We start from the raw sequence: 17,883 nt of genomic DNA on the forward strand, positions 1-17,883 counted from the left end.
TGGGCCAGACCTGTGCCACGTGCAGCAACCCCGAGAGCACCTCACTCCTGATGACCAGGTTCTTTCCTGCCATGGAGAGGGAGCACAGCTTCCACCATCCCAGTTTTTGCTTCACTTTGGCGATACGCTCTTCCCAGTTTTTGGTCCGCTCCGGAACCATGTTCCCAACACCTTTCAGGTAATCTGGCTGAACGGTGAAGGGAATGGAGGCTCGGTCGGCCCAGTTGCCAAAGAGCATGACCTCGCTCCCGCTGCGATTGACCTTTGCTCCCGAGGCCAGTTCAAACGGGTCCCAGATTGCGAGCCGTCTGCGGACCGACTGCGGATCCGAGCAACAGACGGCCACGTCGCCCACGTACAGCCCCGACCTGCGGGTGGTATCCTCACACGGGTCGGGCCGGCCCACCATACAACACTCCTGGAAGTGCTACATGGAAGCTTGAATGGGTCACGCACCCCGCACCCCCCCAAAAAAAAAAGAGGTAACATTGCTGGCGATCGCGATTGGTCCTTTGTGCTGGCCTCTAACCCCTTCCTTCTCTTCCCCCGCCCCCCCCCCCTCCCGCTCCCCATACCCCCATCAGGTGCCGGTGCGGATTTTGTGATGCTGGGCGGGATGTTCGCGGGACACTCCCAGTGCGGAGGGGAGACCATTGAGAAGAACGGCAAGAAGTACAAACTGTTCTACGGGATGAGCTCGGAGACGGCCATGAAGAAACACACCGGGGGAGTGGCGGACTACAGGTAACCCTTCCGCGCACAGCGCAGCCTCAGTCGCGACCCCCCCCTCGCTGGGGGCTGGGGGGGGGGTGGGCTGTGCGGGCGAGGGGCTGCACAGACTCGGTCACAGAGGCAAGACCCGACCCTCGGGGGAGAGAGAGAGCATGAATCAAAGCTGAAAGACTTGCATTTATATAGCGCCTGTCACGACCACCGCACGGCTCAGAGAACTTTACAGCCAACGAAGTACTTTTTGGAGTGCAGTCGCTGTTGTAATGTGTGGGAAACGCCAATTTGCGCACAGCAAGCTCCCACACACAGCGATGTGATAATGACCCAGATCATCTGTTTTTTTGTTAGGTTGATTGAGGGATAAATATTGGCCCCAGGACCCCAGGGACTCCCCCCTGCTCTTCTTCCAAATAGTGGCCCATGGGATCTTTTACATCCTACCCGAGAGAGCAGGCTGGGCCCTCGGTTTAATATCAGCCTGGATTTTTCCTGCACAAGTTCCTGGAGTGGGACTTGAACCCACAACCTTCTGAGTCCGAGGCTGCTGCCCACTGAGCCCCGGCTGAATGTGAATCTAGGAACAACAGAAGTAGCCACCTCGCAGTCACAAATACACAGGACACAATCCCCTCCCCCAGCTTTCCCTCCGACGGGGATCACCTCCCTACCTCGCACTTAAGAAATTGGAGCAGGAGTAGGACATGTGTTAAAATCGGGGCCGTGATCTCAACACAGTGAGGATGTAGGGAGAATGAGGAGGTGTGAGGATCAGGAGCTGAGAACGAGGAGATCATTCAGAGGGGCAATGGCCATGTTTGGATCGCGAGAGTAGAGAGAGGTGAAAGGTCGAGACAACAACTGTGTATTTATATAGCACCTTTAACATAATGAAACATCCCAAGCTGCTTCACAGGAGTATTATGAGATAAATTAATTTGACACTGAGCCACGTACTTAGAAGTTAGCGCAGGTGACCAAAAGCTTGGTCAAAGAGGTCGGTTTTAAGGAATGTCTTGAAGGAGGAGAGAGAGGTAGAGAGGCGGAGAGGTTTAGGGAGGGAGTTCCAGAGCTTGGGGCCCAGGCAACAGAAGGCACGGCCACCGATGGTGGAGCGATTATAATCAGGGATGGTCAGGGGGGCAGGATTAGAGGAGCGCAGACATCTCGGGGGGGTTGTGGGGCTGGAGGGGATTACAGAGATAGGGAGGGGGCGAGGGCCTTGGAGGGATTTGTAAACAAGGATGAGAATTTTGAAATTGAGGCGTTGCCGGGAGCCAATGTCGGTCAGCGAGCACAGGGGGTGATGGGTGAGTGGGACTCGGTGCGAGTTAGGACACGGGGCAGCGAGCACAGGGGGTGATGGGTGAGCGGGACTGGGTGCGAGTTAGGACACGGGGCAGCGAGCACAGGGGGTGATGGGTGAGCGGGACTCGGTGCGAGTTAGGATACGGGGCAGTGAGCACAGGGGGGTGATGGGTGAGCGGGACTTGGTGTGAGTTAGGACACAGGGCAGCGAGCACAGGGGGTGATGGGTGAGCGGGACTGGGTGTGAGTTAGGACACGGGGCAATGAGCACAGAGGGTGATGGGTGAGCGGGACTGGGTGCGAGTTAGGACACGGGGAAGTGAGCACAGGGGGTGATGGGTGAGTGGGACTGGGTGCGAGTTAGGACACGGGGCAGCGAGCACAGTGGGTGATGGGTGAGCGGGACTGGGTGCGAGTTAGGACACGGGGCAGCGAACACAGGGGGTGATGGGTGAGCGGGACTCGGTGCGAGTTAGGACACGGGGGCAGCGAGCACAGGGGATGATGGGTGAGCGGGACTCGGTGCGAGTTAGGACACGGGGCAGTGAGCACAGGGGGTGATGGGTGAGCGGAACTCGGTGCGAGTTAGGACACGGGGCAGCGAACACAGGGGGTGATGGGTGAGCAGGACTTGGTGCAAGTTAGGACACGGGGCAGCGAGCACAGGGGGTGATGGGTGAGCGGGACTTGGTGCGAGTTAGGACACGGGGCAGTGAGCACAGGGGGTGATGGGTGAGCGGGACTTGGTGCAAGTTAGCACACGGGGCAGTGAGCACAGGGGGTGATGGGTGAGTGGGACTTGGTGCGAGTTAGGACACGGGGCAGTGAGCACAGGGGGTGATGGGTGAGTGGGACTTGGTGCGAGTTAGGACACGGGGCAGTGAGCACAGGGGGTGATGGGTGAGTGGGACTTGGTGCGAGTTAGGACACGGGGCAGTGAGCACAGGGGGTGATGGGTGAGCGGGACTTGGTGCAAGTTAGCACACGGGGCAGTGAGCACAGGGGGTGATGGGTGAGTGGGACTTGGTGCGAGTTAGGACACGGGGCAGTGAGCACAGGGGGTGATGGGTGAGTGGGACTTGGTGCGAGTTAGGACACGGGGCAGTGAGCACAGGGGGTGATGGGTGAGCGGGACTTGGTGCAAGTTAGCACACGGGGCAGTGAGCACAGGGGGTGATGGGTGAGTGGGACTTGGTGCGAATTAGGACACGGGGCAGTGAGCACAGGGGATGATGGGTGAGCGGGACTTGGTGCGAGTTAGGACACGGGGCAGTGAGCACAGGAGGTGATGGGTGAGCGGGACTGGGTGTGAGTTAGGACACGGGGCAGTGAGCACAGGAGGTGATGGGTGAGCGGGACTCGGTGTGAGTTAGGACACGGGTCAGCGAGCACAGGGGGTGATGGGTGAGCGGGACTGGGTGTGAGTTAGGACACGGGGCAGTGAGCACAGGGGATGATGGGTGAGTGGGACTTGGTGCGAGTTAGGACACGGGGCAGTGAGCACAGGGGGTGATGGGTGAGCGGGACTGGGTGCGAGTTAGGACACGGGGCAGTGAGCACAGGGGGTGATGGGTGAGCGGGACTTGGTGCGAGTTAGGACACGGGGCAGTGAGCACAGGGGGTGATGGGTGAGCGGGACTCGGTGCGAGTTAGGACACGGGGGCAGTGAGCACAGGGGGTGATGGGTGAGTGGGACTTGGTGTGAGTTAGGACACGGGGCAGTGAGCACAGAGGGTGATGGGTGAGCGGGACTTGGTGTGAGTTAGGACACGGGGCAGTGAGCACAGGGGGTGATGGGTGAGCGGGACTTGGTGCGAGTTAGGACACGGGGCAGTGAGCACAGGGGGTGATGGGTGAGTGGGACTTGGTGCGAGTTAGGACACGGGGCAGTGAGCACAGGGGGTGATGGGTGAGTGGGACTTGGTGCGAGTTAGGACACGGGGCAGTGAGCACAGGGGGTGATGGGTGAGCGGGACTTGGTGCAAGTTAGCACACGGGGCAGTGAGCACAGGGGGTGATGGGTGAGTGGGACTTGGTGCGAGTTAGGACACGGGGCAGTGAGCACAGGGGGTGATGGGTGAGTGGGACTTGGTGCGAGTTAGGACACGGGGCAGTGAGCACAGGGGGTGATGGGTGAGCGGGACTTGGTGCAAGTTAGCACACGGGGCAGTGAGCACAGGGGGTGATGGGTGAGTGGGACTTGGTGCGAGTTAGGACACGGGGCAGTGAGCACAGGGGATGATGGGTGAGCGGGACTTGGTGCGAGTTAGGACACGGGGCAGTGAGCACAGGAGGTGATGGGTGAGCGGGACTGGGTGTGAGTTAGGACACGGGGCAGTGAGCACAGGAGGTGATGGGTGAGCGGGACTCGGTGTGAGTTAGGACACGGGTCAGCGAGCACAGGGGGTGATAGGTGAGCGGGACTGGGTGTGAGTTAGGACACGGGGCAGTGAGCACAGGGGATGATGGGTGAGTGGGACTTGGTGCGAGTTAGGACACGGGGCAGTGAGCACAGGGGGTGATGGGTGAGCGGGACTGGGTGCGAGTTAGGACACGGGGCAGTGAGCACAGGGGGTGATGGGTGAGCGGGACTTGGTGCGAGTTAGGACACGGGGCAGTGAGCACAGGGGGTGATGGGTGAGCGGGACTCGGTGCGAGTTAGGACACGGGGGCAGTGAGCACAGGGGGTGATGGGTGAGTGGGACTTGGTGTGAGTTAGGACACGGGGCAGTGAGCACAGAGGGTGATGGGTGAGCGGGACTTGGTGTGAGTTAGGACACGGGGCAGTGAGCACAGGGGGTGATGGGTGAGCGGGACTTGGTGCGAGTTAGGACACGGGGGCAGCCGAGTTTTGGATCACCTCTAGTTTCCGTCGGGTAGAACGTGGGAGGCAGGCCAGGAGTGCGTTGGAATAGTCAAGTCTAGCGGTAATAAAGGCATGGATGAGGGCTTCAACAGCGGATGAGCTGAGGCAGGGGGCAGAGACGAGCGATGTTACGGAGGTGGAAATAGGCGGTCTTTGTGATGGCGCTGTCGAAAGTTCATTTCAGGGTAAAATATGACAGCGAGATTGCGAAGAGTGTGGTTCAGCCTCAGACAGGAGTTGCCCATCTTTCCTGCTACTCCATGTTTGACTCCCTCCAATCAGGTTTCCACCCCACCCACACCGCTGAAGCAGCCCTGATCAAAGTTACCAATCCTACGTGACCGTGGTAAACTACCCCTCCTCGGGCTGTCTGCGGCCTTTGACACGGTTGACCGCTCCATCGACCTCCAACACCTCACCTCTGTCAGATACCTGAGTGGGACCGGCCAGCAATGGTGTCTCTTCCCATCCCTGCACTCTTACTTTGGACGTTTTACATTGATCTATCCTCAGTGCCCTCACCTTCCTCGCGTACGTATGGCTCCTCAGGCCTACATGATCTGAAGAGATGGGAGTCAGCTTGAACAAGGGCACAGACGACACATTTGCCATCTTCTCTCGACCCCTCCACTGTCTCTCTGCCATCACACCGCTTGTCGGACATCCAGTCTCAGATAGTTGGCCATTTTGTCCAGTTGCACATTGGGAAGACCAAAGCTATTGTCTTCGGTTCCCCCCCCCATCAACCACACCATCTCCCTCCCTTGCCGCTGTCTGAGGCTGGACCAGACTGTACACCCCCGAGCCAAGTTCCAACCCTTCATCCTCCCCATCATCGCTTACTTCCACCTCCGGAATATTGCCCACCTCAGCTCATCCGCTGCTGAAACCCTCACCCCTGCCTTTGTTGACTATTCCAACGCTCTCCAGGCCGGCCTCTCCCCCGCTGCCCTCAATCAACTTGAGCTCGTCCAAAACTCGTGTCTGAACTCACACCAAGTTCCGTTTACACATCACCCCCTGTGCTCGCTGACCGACACTGGCTCCCGCTCCAGCAACACCTTGATTTTAAAGTTCTCACCCTTGTGTTCAAATCCCTCCATGGCCCTCGCCCCTCCCTATCTCTGTAACCTCCTACAACCCGCAGAGATCTCTATGTTGCTTTGACTTTGGCCTCTTGAACATCAGAAACAGGAGCAGGAGTCGGCCATTCGGCCCCTCGAGCCTGCTCCGCCATTCAATAAGACCGTGGCTGATCCGATCATGGACTCAGCTCCACTTCCCGCCCCTTCCCTTTGCTCCACCATTGGCGGCCGTGCCTTCAGCTGCCGAGGCCGTAAGCTCTGGAAATCCCTCGCTAAACCTCTCTCCTCCTTTTGAGACACTCCATAAAACCCAACTATCTTGACCCAAGCTTCTCATCAACCTCTCTTAATAGCTCCCTCTTTGTTTTGACTTCCATTATTGTCTGACGTCGCTCCTCTGAAATGCCTTGACATGTTTCACGTTAAAAGGCTCTATGTAAATGTGAGATGAAATAGTAAATGCTGCAAAGAGGCAGCAGGTTATTGAAACGTGTAAGATTCTGAGGGGGCTTGACAAGGTGGATGCAGAGAGGGTGTTTCCACTGATGGGGGGAGACTAGAACTAGGGGGCATAGTCTTAGAATAAGGGGCCGCCCATTTAAAACTGAGATGAGGAGGAATTTCTTCTCTCAGAGGGTTGTAAATCTGTGGAATTCTCTGCCCCAGAGAGCTGTGGAGGCTGGGTCATTGAATGTATTTAAGGTGGAGATAGACAGATTTTTGAGCGATAAGGGAGTGAAGGGTTATGGGGAGCGGGCGGGGAAGTGGAGCTGAGTCCATGATCGGATCAGCCATGATCTTATTGAATGGGGGAGCAGGCTCGAGGGGCTCCTATTTCTGATGTTCTGATGAAAGCAAACACGAGAAGAGAAACAGAGAGCAATGAAGATGAACACGGTAACAGAGGCAAACGGGAATCCCGCCTGAGAGAGGAGCTGAACTTCTTCAAGGTGGGGATTCCGAGAAGAGACATGGCAGTGAATTAAATACCAATACAAAAGCAAAATACTGCGGCTGTTAAATATGAACCACAAACAGAAAATGCTGGAAACGCTCTTCAGGTCCGGGAGCATCTGTGGAGAGAGAGTGAGAGAGTTAACGTTTCAAGTCAAGTTTGTTTTTATTTCATATTTCCAGCATCTGCAGTATTTTTGCTTTTCTATAAATGTGAGTTCTTCACAGAATCACAGAAATTTACAGCGAGGAAGGAGGCCATCTCGGCCCATCGTGTCCGCGCCGGCCGACAAAGAGCTACCCAGCCTAATCCCACTTTCCCGCTCTGGGTCCGTAGCCCTGTGGGTTACGGCACTTCAGGGGCACATCCAGGTACTTTTTAAATGTGGTGAGGGTTTCTGCCTCTACCCCCCTTTCAGGCCGTGAGTTCCACCCCAGACCCCCACCGCCCTCTGGGTGAAGATATTTCCCCTCAAATCCCCTCTAAACCTCCCCCCAATTACTTTAAATCTCTGTCCCCTGGTTATTGACCCCTCTGCCAAGGGAAACAGGTCCGCCCTATCCACTCTATCCAGGCCCCTCATCATTTTATACACCTCAATCAGGTCTCCCCTCAGCCTCCTCTGTTCTAAAGAAAACAACCCCAGCCTATCCAATCTTTCCCCATCGCTAAAATTCTCCAGTCCCGGCAACATCCTCGTAAATCTCCTCTGTACCCTCTCCAGTGCAATCACATCCTTCCTGTAATGTGACCAGAACTGTGCACGCAGTACTCCAGCTGTGGCCTAACCAGAGTTTTATACAGTTCAAGCATAACCTCCCTGCTCTTGTATTCTATGCCTCGACTAATAAAGGCAAGTATTCCGTATGCCTTCTTAACCACCTTATCCACCTGGCCTGCTACCTTCAGGGATCTGTGGACATGTTGTTATACGGTGTCTGAATGAGTATACTACTGACTTGTATTGTCTTTACGTATGTTACTACGTAGGGTACAATGTGACCTCCCACATTCTACCCTAGGTAAACTAGAGGTGATCTAAAACTCGGCTGCCCCCCTGTCCTAACTCGCACCGAGTCCCGCTCACCCATCACCCCCTGTGCTCACTGCCCCCGTGTCCTAACTCGCACCGAGTCCCGCTCACCCATCACCCCCTGTGCTCACTGCCCCGTGTCCTAACTCGCACCGAGTCCCACTCACCCATCACCCCCTGTGCTCACTGCCCCGTGTCCTAACTCACACCAAGTCCCGCTCACCCATCACCCCTTGTGCTCACTGCCTCGTGTCCTAACTCACACCAAGTCCCGCTCACCCATCACCCCCTATGCTCACTGACCCCGTGTCCTAACTCACACCGAGTCCCGCTCACCCATCACCCCCTGTGCTCGCTGCCCCGTGTCCTAACTCGCACCGAGTCCCGCTCACCCATCACCCGCTGTGCTCACTGCCCCGTGTCCTAACTCGCACCAAGTCCCGCTCACCACTCACCCGCTGTGCTCACTACCCCGTGTCCTAACTCGCACCGAGTCCCGCTCACCCATCACCCCCCTGTGCTCACTGCCCCGTGTCCTAACTCGCACCAAGTCCCGCTCACCACTCACCCGCTGTGCTCGCTGACCCGTGTCCTAACTCGCACCCAGTCCCGCTCACCCATCACCCCCTGTGCTCACTGACCTACATTGGCTCCCGGTTAAGCAACGCCTCGATTTCAAAATTCTCATCCTTGTTTACAAATCCCTCCATGGCCCTCGCCCCCTCCCTATCTCTGTAATCTCCTCCAGCCCCACAACCCCCCGAGATGTCTGCGCTCCTCTAATTCTGCCCCCCTGACCATCCCTGATTATAATCGCTCCACCATCGGTGGCCGTGCCTTCTGTTGCCTGGGCCCCAAGCTCTGGAACTCCCTCCCTAAACCTCTCCGCCTCTCTACCTCTCTCTCCTCCTTCAAGACATTCCTTAAAACCGACCTCTTTGACCAATCTTTTGGCTACTTGCGACAATTTCTACTTATACAGCTCGGGGTCAAACGTTGTTTTTCTTAATACTCCTGTGACCTGCCTTGGGACGTTAAAGGCGCTATATACAACAAATACAAGTTGTTGTTGTGGAGAGAGAAAGAGAGTTAACGCTTCAGGCCGGGTCTGTTTTTATTTCGGATTTCCAGCATCCGCAGTATTTTGCTTTTGCATAAATGTGAGTTGCTGCACGAGGTTGGGGCACAGACCTGTGCCAGTGCTGTTCAGAAAGCAACCACCAGGAGGTGGGCAAGAGCAGCCAGGAGAATGGTTCTCCCAGGGGGCTGTGGGAAAGGGCCCATTCGGCCCTCCACTTCCACCCCCTCCGTGCTGGGACTCCTCACCCCCCTCCGTGCTGGAGCTCCTCATCCCCTCCGTGCTGGGGCTCCTCACCCCCTCCGTGCTGGAGCTCCACAGCCCCCTCCGTGCTGGGGCTCCTCACCCCCCTCCGTGCTGGGGCTCCTCACCCGCTCTCTGTGCCGGGGCTCCTCACCCCCCTCCGTGCTGGGACTCCTCATCCCCTCCGTGCTGGGACTCCTCACCCCCCTCCGTGCTGGGGCTCCTCACCCCCCTCCGTGCTGGGGCTCCTAACCCCCCTCCGTGCTGGGGCTCCTAACCCCCCCTCCGTGCTGGGACTCCTAACCCCCCCTCCGTGCTGGAGCTCCTCATCCCCTCCGTGCTGGGATTCCTCACCCCCCCTCCGTGCTGGGACACCTCATCCCCTCCGTGTTGGGACTTCTCACCACCCTCCATGCTGGGGCTCCTCACCCCCTCTCTGTGCTAGGACTCCTCACCCCCCTCCGTGCTGGGACTCCTCACCCCCCTCCGTGCTGGAGCTCCTCATCCCCTCCGTGCTGGGACTCCTCACCCCCTTCCGTGCTGGGACTCCTCACCTCCCTCCGTGCTGGGACTCCTCATCCCCTCCATGTTGGGACTCTTCACCCCCCTCCGTGCCGGGGCTCCTCACCCCCCTCCGTGCCGGAGCTCCTCATCCCCTCCGTGCCGGGGCTCCTCACCCCCCTCCATGCCGGGGCTCCTCACCCCCCTCCGTGCCGGGGCTCCTCACCCCCCTCCGTGCCAGGGCTCCTCACCCCCCTCCGTGCCGGGGCTCCTCACCCCCCTCCGTGCTAGGGCTCCTCACCCCGCTCTGTGCTGGGGCTCCTTACCCTCTCCGTGCTGGGACTCCTCACCCTCCTCCGTGCTGGGGCTCCTCACCCCCCTCCGTGCTGGGACTCCTCACCCCCCTCCGTGCTGGGGCTCCTCACCCCCCTCCGTGCTGGGGCTCCTCACCCCCCTCCGTGCTGGGGCTCCTCACCCCTCTCCGTGCTGGGGTTCCTCACCCCCCTCCGTGCCGGGGCTCCTCACCCCCCTCCGTGCTGGGACTCCTCACCGCCCCCCTCCGTGCTGGGGCTCCTTACCCTCTCTGTGCTGGGACTCCTCACCCCCCTCCGTGCAAGGGCTCCTCACCCCCTCCGTGCTGGGACTCCTCACCCCCCCTCCGTGCCGGTGCTCCTCACCCCGCTCCGTGCTGGGGCTCCTCACCCCCCCTCCGTGCCAGGGCTCCTCACCCCGTCCTGTGCTGGGACTCCTCACCCCCCTTGGTGCTGCGACTCCTCACCCTCCCTCCGTGCTAGGGCTCCTCACCCCCTCCGTGCTGGGGCTCCTCACCCCACTCTGTGCTGGGGCTCCGCACCCCGCTCTGTGCTGGGACTCCTCACCCCCCCTCCGTTCTGGGGCTCCTCACCCCCCCTCCGTGCTAGGGCTCCTCACCCCCACTCCGTGCTGGAGCTCCTCACCCCCCTCCGTGCTGGGGCTCCTCACCCCCCTCCGTGCTGGGGCTCCTCACCCCCCTCCGTGCTGGGGCTCCTCACCCCCCTCCGTGCTGGGGCTCCTCACCCCCTCGGTGCTCTTTCGATGACTTTCTCTCCCTCCGTGCGTTTCCCGCAGGGCGTCGGAAGGGAAGACGGTGGAAGTGGAGTTCAAAGGAGAGGTGGAAAGCACCATCCGGGACATCCTGGGGGGCGTGCGCTCCACCTGCACCTACGTGGGAGCGGCGAAGCTGAAGGAGCTGAGCCGGAGGACCACCTTCATCCGTGTCACGCAGCAGGTCAACACCGTCTTCAACTAGAGCACCCCGCTGCCTGCCTCCTGCCTCCTGCCTTCGCCACCGACTGCCTGTCCGACAGCCCGGGGCCCAGCTTCAGATCTGAACAATGTACGTGTCTGGGGCACAGGGGGCTGCTTTACTGCCGACTCTCTCCATGTTCATCTCCACCCGCTCCCCTCCCCTCCTCCCAGTAACATTCCTCCCACCCACTTACATTCTCTCTGCTTTTTTATTTAAAAAAAAATCACCATTCTGGGACCACGTGTCCAATCGACGGGGGAGGGGAAGGTAACGACAAGGGCCCGCATCAAGCTGGGGGCAGGACCGCAGATTCTACCCGTTCACCCTCCGCCGAGTGTGTGATGGGACTCTGTAGGGGGAGCTTTACTCTGTATCTAACCCTCTGTACCTGCTCTGGGAGTGTTTGATGGGACAGTGCAGAGGGAGCTTTACTCTGTATCTAACCCCGTGCTGTACCGGCCCTGGGAGTGTTTGATGGGACAGTGTAGAGGGAGCTTTACTCTGAATCTAACCCCCTGTACCTGCTCTGGGAGTGTTTGATGGGACAGTGCAGAGGGAGCTTTACTCTGTATCTAACCCCGTGCTGTACCTGTCCTGGGAGTGTTTGATGGGACAGTGTAGAGGGAGCTTTACTCTGTATCTAACCCCGTGCACCTGCCCTGGGAGTGTGTGATCGGACTGTGTAGGGGGAGCTTTACTCTGTATCTAACCCCGTGCTGTACCTGCCCTGGGAGTGTTTGATGGGACAGTGTAGAGGGAGCTTTACTCTGTATCTAAACCCCTGTACCTGTCCTGGGAGTGTTTGATGGGACAGCGTAGAGGGAGCTTTATTCTGTATCTAACCCCCTGTACCTGCTCTGGGAGTGTTTGATGGGACAGTGTAGAGGGAGCTTTACTCTGTATCTAACCCCGTGTTGTACCTGTCCTGGGAGTGTTTGATGGGACAGTGCAGAGGGAACTTTACTCTGTATCTAACCCCATGCTGTACCTGCCCTGGGAGTGTTTGATGGGACAGTGTAGAGGGAGCTTTATTCTGTATCTAACCCGTGCTGCACCTGCCCTGGGAGTGTTTGATGGGACAGTGTAGAGGGAGCTTTACTCTGTATCTAACCCGTGCTGTACCTGCCCTGGGAGTGTTTGATGGGACAGTGTAGAGGGAGCTTTACTCTGTATCTAACCCCGTGCTGTACCTGCCCTGGGAGTGTTTGATGGGATAGTGTAGAGGGAGCTTTACTCTGTATCTAACCCCCTGTACCTGCCCTGGGAGTGTTTGATGGGACAGTGTAGAGGGAGCTTTACTCTGTATCTAACCCCGTGCTGTACCTGCCCTGGGAGTGTTTGATGGGATAGTGTAGAGGGAGCTTTACTCTGTATCTAACCCCCTGTACCTGCCCTGGGAGTGTTTGATGGGACAGTGTAGAGGGAGCTTTACTCTGTATCTAACCCCGTGCTGTACCTGCCCTGGGAGTTTTTGATGGGACAGCGTAGAGGGAGCTTTACTCTGTATCCAACCCCCTGTACCTGCCCTGGGAGTGTTTGATAGGACAGTGTAGAGGGAGCTTTACTCTGTATCTAAACCCCTGTACCTGTCCTGGGAGTGTTTGATGGGACAGTGTAGAGGGAGCTTTACTCTGTATCTAACCCCGTGCTGTACCTGCCCTGGCAGTGTTTGATGGGACAGTGTAGAGGGAGCTTTACTTTGTATCTAACCCGTGCTGTACCTGCCCTGGGAGTGTTTGATGGGACAGTGTAGAGGGAGCTTTACTCTGTATCTAACCCATGCTGTACCTGCCCTGGGAGTGTTTGATGGGACAGTGTAGAGGGAGCTTTACTCTGTATCTAACCCCCTGTACCGGCCCTGGGAGCGTTTGATGGGACAGTGTAGAGGGAGCTTTACTTTGTATCTAACCCGTGCTGTACCTGCCCTGGGAGTGTTTGATGGGACAGTGTAGAGGGAGCTTTACTCTGTATCGAACCCATGCTGTACCTGCCCTGGGAGTGTTTGATGGGACAGTGTAGAGGGAGCTTTACTCTGTATCTAACCCCGTGCTGTACCTGTCCTGGGAGTGTTTGATGGGACAGTGTAGAGGGAGCTTTACTCTGTATCTAACCCGTGCTGTACCTGCCCTGGGAGTGTTTGATGGGACAGTGTAGAGGGAGCTTTACTCTGTATCTAACCCCCTGTACCTGCCCTGGGAGTGTTTGATGGGACAGTGTAGAGGGAGCTTTACTCTGTATCTAACCCCGTGCTGTACATGCCCTGGGAGTGTTTGATGGGATAGTGTAGAGGGAGCTTTACTCTGTATCTAAACCCCTGTACCTGTCCTGGGAGTGTTTGATGGGACAGCGTAGAGGGAGCTTTATTCTGTATCTAACCCCGTGCTGTACCTGCCCTGGGAGTGTTTGATGGGACAGTGTAGAGGGAGCTTTACTCTGTATCTAACCCCGTGCTGTACCTGCCCTGGGAGTGTTTGATGGGACAGTGTAGAGGGAGCTTTACTCTGTATCTAACCCCGTGCTGTACCTGCCCTGGCAGTGTTTGATGGGACAGTGTAGAGGGAGCTTTACTCTGTATCTAACCCCATGCTGTACCTGCCCTGGGAGTGTTTGATGGGACAGTGTAGAGGGAGCTTCACTCTGTATCTAACCCCGTGCTGTACCTATCCTGGGAGTGTTTGATGGGACAGCGTAGAGGGAGCTTTACTCTGTATCTAACCCCGTGCTGTACCTTTCCTGGGAGTGTTTGATGGGACAGTGTAGAGGGAGCTTTACTCTGTATCTAACCCCCTGTACCTGCTCTGGGAGTGTTTGATGGGACAGTGAAGAGGGAGCTTTACTCTGTATCTAACCCCCTGTACCTGCCCTGGGAGTGTTTGATGGGACAGTGTAGAGGGAGATTTACTCTGTATCTAACCCCCTGTACCTGCCCTGGGAGTGTGTGATGGACAGTGTAGAGAGATTTACTCTGTATCTAACCCCCTGTACCTGCCGTGGGAGTGTGTGATGGACAGTGTAGAGAGATTTACTCTGTATCTAACCCCCTGTACCTGCCCTGGGAGTGTGTGATGGACAGTGTAGAGGGAGATTTACTCTGTATCTAACCCCCTGTACCTGCTCTGGGAGTGTGTGATGGACAGTGTAGAGAGATTTACTCTGTATCTAACCCCCTGTACCTGCTCTGGGAGTGTTTGATGGGACAGTGTAGAGAGATTTACTCTGTATCTAACCCCCTGTACCTGCCCTGGGAGTGTTTGATGGGACAGTGTAGAGGGAGATTTACTCTGTATCTAACCCCCTGTACCTGCCCTGGGAGTGTTTGATGGACAGTGTAGAGGGAGCTTTACTCTGTATCTAACCCCGTGCTGTACCTGCCCTGGGAGTGTTTGATGGGACAGTGTAGAGGGAGTTTTACTCTGTATCTAACCCCCTGTACCTGCCCTGGGAGTGTTTGATGGGACAGTGTAGAGGGAGCTTTACTCTGTATCTAACCCCCTGTACCTGCCCTGGGAGTGTTTGATGGGACAGTGTAGAGAGATTTACTCTGTATCTAACCCGTGCTGTACCTGCCCTGGGAGTGTTTGATGGGACAGTGTAGAGGGAGCTTTACTCTGTATCTAACCCCCTGTACCTGCCCTGGGAGTGTTTGATGGGACAGTGTAGAGAGATTTACTCTGTATCTAACCCCCTGTACCTGCCCTGGGAGTGTTTGATGGGACAGTGTAGAGAGATTTACTCTGTATCTAACCCGTGCTGTACCTGCCCTGGGAGTGTTTGATGGGACAGTGTAGAGGGAGCTTTACTCTGTATCTAACCCCTGTACCTGCCCTGGGAGTGTTTGATGGGACAGTGTAGAGAGATTTACTCTGTATCTAACCCCCTGTACCTGCCCTGGGAGTGTGTGATGGACAGTGTAGAGAGATTTACTCTGTATCTAACCCCCTGTACCTGCCCTGGGAGTGTTTGATGGACAGTGTAGAGGGAGATTTACTCTGTATCTAACCCCCTGTACCTGCCCTGGGAGTGTTTGATGGGACAGTGTAGAGGGAGCTTTACTCTGTATCTAACCCCTGTACCTGCCCTGGGAGTGTTTGATGGACAGTGTAGAGGGAGATTTACTCTGTATCTAACCCCCTGTACCTGCCCTGGGAGTGTTTGATGGACAGTGTAGAGGGAGATTTACTCTGTATCTAACCCCCTGTACCTGCCCTGGGAGTGTGTGATGGACAGTGTAGAGGGAGCTTTACTCTGTATCTAACCCCCTGTACCTGCCCTGGGAGTGTGTGATGGACAGTGTAGAGAGATTTACTCTGTATCTAACCCCCTGTACCTGCCCTGGGAGTGTGTGATGGGACAGTGTAGAGGGAGCTTTACTCTGTATCTAACCCCCTGTACCTGCCCTGGGAGTGTGTGATGGACAGTGTAGAGAGATTTACTCTGTATCTAACCCCCTGTACCTGCCCTGGGAGTGTTTGATGGGACAGTGTAGAGGGAGCTTTACTCTGTATCTAACCCCCTGTACCTGCCCTGGGAGTGTTTGATGGGACAGTGTAGAGGGAGATTTACTCTGTATCTAACCCCCTGTACCTGTCCTGGGAGTGTTTGATGGGACAGTGTAGAGGGAGCTTTACTCTGTATCTAACCCCGTGCTGTACCTGCCCTGGGAGTGTTTGATGGGACAGTGTAGAGGGAGATTTACTCTGTATCTAACCCCCTGTACCTGTACGAGTCGAAGCTGGGCCCATTTTTTTTTTAAATCACATGAGATTGCAGTATTTTTCTTACTGGTGTTTGGGGAGGAAGGGATGAATTTGAATCTTGCCTTTGTATTGGCGTTTCCTTGGGAACCAGCCTGGGCTGGGATCCCACGACCAGATGCACACATATGCAAGCTGTCAGCTGCCTGGGTTGATCCTGAAATCACGTACATTTTAAAAATTAAAAAAGGCATGTGTGTTAACAGATGGTCGGATTTCCTTGCAGACAGTGACTGTCGCTGTTCATTCACACAGCAGCCTGCTTCCTCTCCTGGAGCCTGCTGCAAGGTTTAACACACCAGGACCGGCTGGCCTGGGCTGTCCAGCAGTGTTTTAATGCAGTGCGGATGCCCAGCGTAACTCGGGAATCGCTCTCTTCCAGCCACATAAATACTGTGGCTACAAGAGCAGGTCAGAGGCTGGGTATTCTGCGGTGAGTGTCTCACCTCCTGACTCCCCAAAGCCTTCCCACCATCTACAAGACACAAGTCAGGAGTGCGATGGAACACTCCCCACTTGCCTGGATGAGTTGCAGCTCCAATAACACTCGAGAAGCTCGACAACATCCAGGACAAAGCAGCCCCGCTCGATCGACACGCTACCCACCACCTTCAACACTCACTCCCTCCACCACCGGCGCACCGTGGCTGCAGTGTGCACCGTCTACAAGATGCACCGCGGCAACTGGCCAAGGCTTCTTCGGCAACACCTCCCAAACCCGCGACCTCTACCCCCTAGAAGGACCAGGGCAGCAGGTCCATGGGAACACCACCTCCTCCACGTTCCCCTCCCAGTGACTGCAATGGAGCAGAATATATGACGGGAGGCCGAATCGATAATCGCCTGTTTTGCACACCGCCCAGACAAATTTCTAGGCCCAAGCCTTTAAACACGGGCTGGTGATGGTAGGCACAGTGATGTCGTGGTTCTGTCAGTGGCTAATAACCCTGCGACCGTGAGTTTAAATCCCAGTTTGAGAATTTGAATTTCTTTTTCAATTCTGAAATAAAAAGCTGGTTTCAGTAAAAGTGACAGACCAACAATGCTGGACAGGCAAAGGCCCTCTTCTGGTCTATTGATCCTGTCCCACACAATTGCCATACCGTGTGTATCACAACGTATACACTCCACCCCGCCCCAAACCCTGTGGTCTCCTGGGAGAGGCAAAAAAAAACACAGGCCAATTTGGGAGCAAATAAAAATCTGGGAAATTCCTCTCGGACCCATCCAGGCGATCAAAGCTAGTCCAGATCACTGGCCATTCAATTACCTGCAGTACCTCGATAAAGTGCAACATCCCCCACCGACACCTGGGAGTCCCTGGGCCCAAAGACCAGTCCGCCCCTAAGTGGAGGAAGTGCATCCGGGAGGGCGCTGAGCACCTCGAGTCTCGTCGCCGAGAGCGTGCAGAAAGCAAGCGCCAGGCAGCGGAAGGAGCGTACGGCAAACCAGTCCCACCCTCCCCTTCCCTCAACCACTGTCTGTCCCACCTGTGACAGGGACTGTGGGTCCCGTATTGGGCTGTTCAGTCACCTGAGAACTCACTGTTAGAGTGGAAGCAAGTCTTCCTCGACTCCGAGGGACTGTCTATGATGTTGATGAATTCCCTCAGTACCTACCCTTCTGTAGGAGGTGATCTCCGCCGCAGACAGAAACAGATCCAGCTCTCCAATGAGGGAATTCAGTGAGTCTGCATCGACCCTCATGAAACAGCAGCTTGTTCTCTGGGAAATGAACCATCTCCTGACGTCTAACCCAGATCTGGCCCCATACAACTTAAAGTTGTGCCCCCTGATCCGGCCTAATTGGTCAGATCCCCCTCGAGTCTACGCTGCTCTAAGGCACAGAGTCCCAACTCTTTTAGCCTATGTTGATAACTAAGCAGCTTCAGACTGGGAATTAGTCTGGTGACCCTCCTCTGAACCCTCTCCAAAGCCTCAATATCACCCACCATGTGAGGAGACCACAACTGGACCCAGTATTCCAAGTGCGGCCTGACTCAGGTCTGTACAAGGACAGAACAGTACGCCTCACCTTGTACTG

The 17,883-nt window shown here is 56.3% G+C and overlaps 1 protein-coding gene across 1 annotated transcript in view; it reads left to right on the forward strand.

The window, feature by feature from the left end:
* LOC139235596 (GMP reductase 2) overlaps nt 1-16,043 on the forward strand; it is a 98,357-nt gene extending 82,314 nt beyond the window's left edge. Inside the window, exons 8-9 of the mRNA XM_070866630.1 lie at nt 585-744; nt 10,906-16,043. Coding sequence (XP_070722731.1) covers nt 585-744; nt 10,906-11,086 — 341 coding nt within the window. The 3' untranslated portion in view covers nt 11,087-16,043. The remainder of the gene's footprint in view (nt 1-584; nt 745-10,905) is intronic.
* Nucleotides 16,044-17,883: the final 1,840 nt, after the last annotated feature.

Source organism: Pristiophorus japonicus, chromosome 23 (genome assembly GCF_044704955.1).
Source record: "Pristiophorus japonicus isolate sPriJap1 chromosome 23, sPriJap1.hap1, whole genome shotgun sequence".
In the NCBI taxonomy this organism is placed as follows: domain Eukaryota; kingdom Metazoa; phylum Chordata; class Chondrichthyes; family Pristiophoridae; genus Pristiophorus; species Pristiophorus japonicus.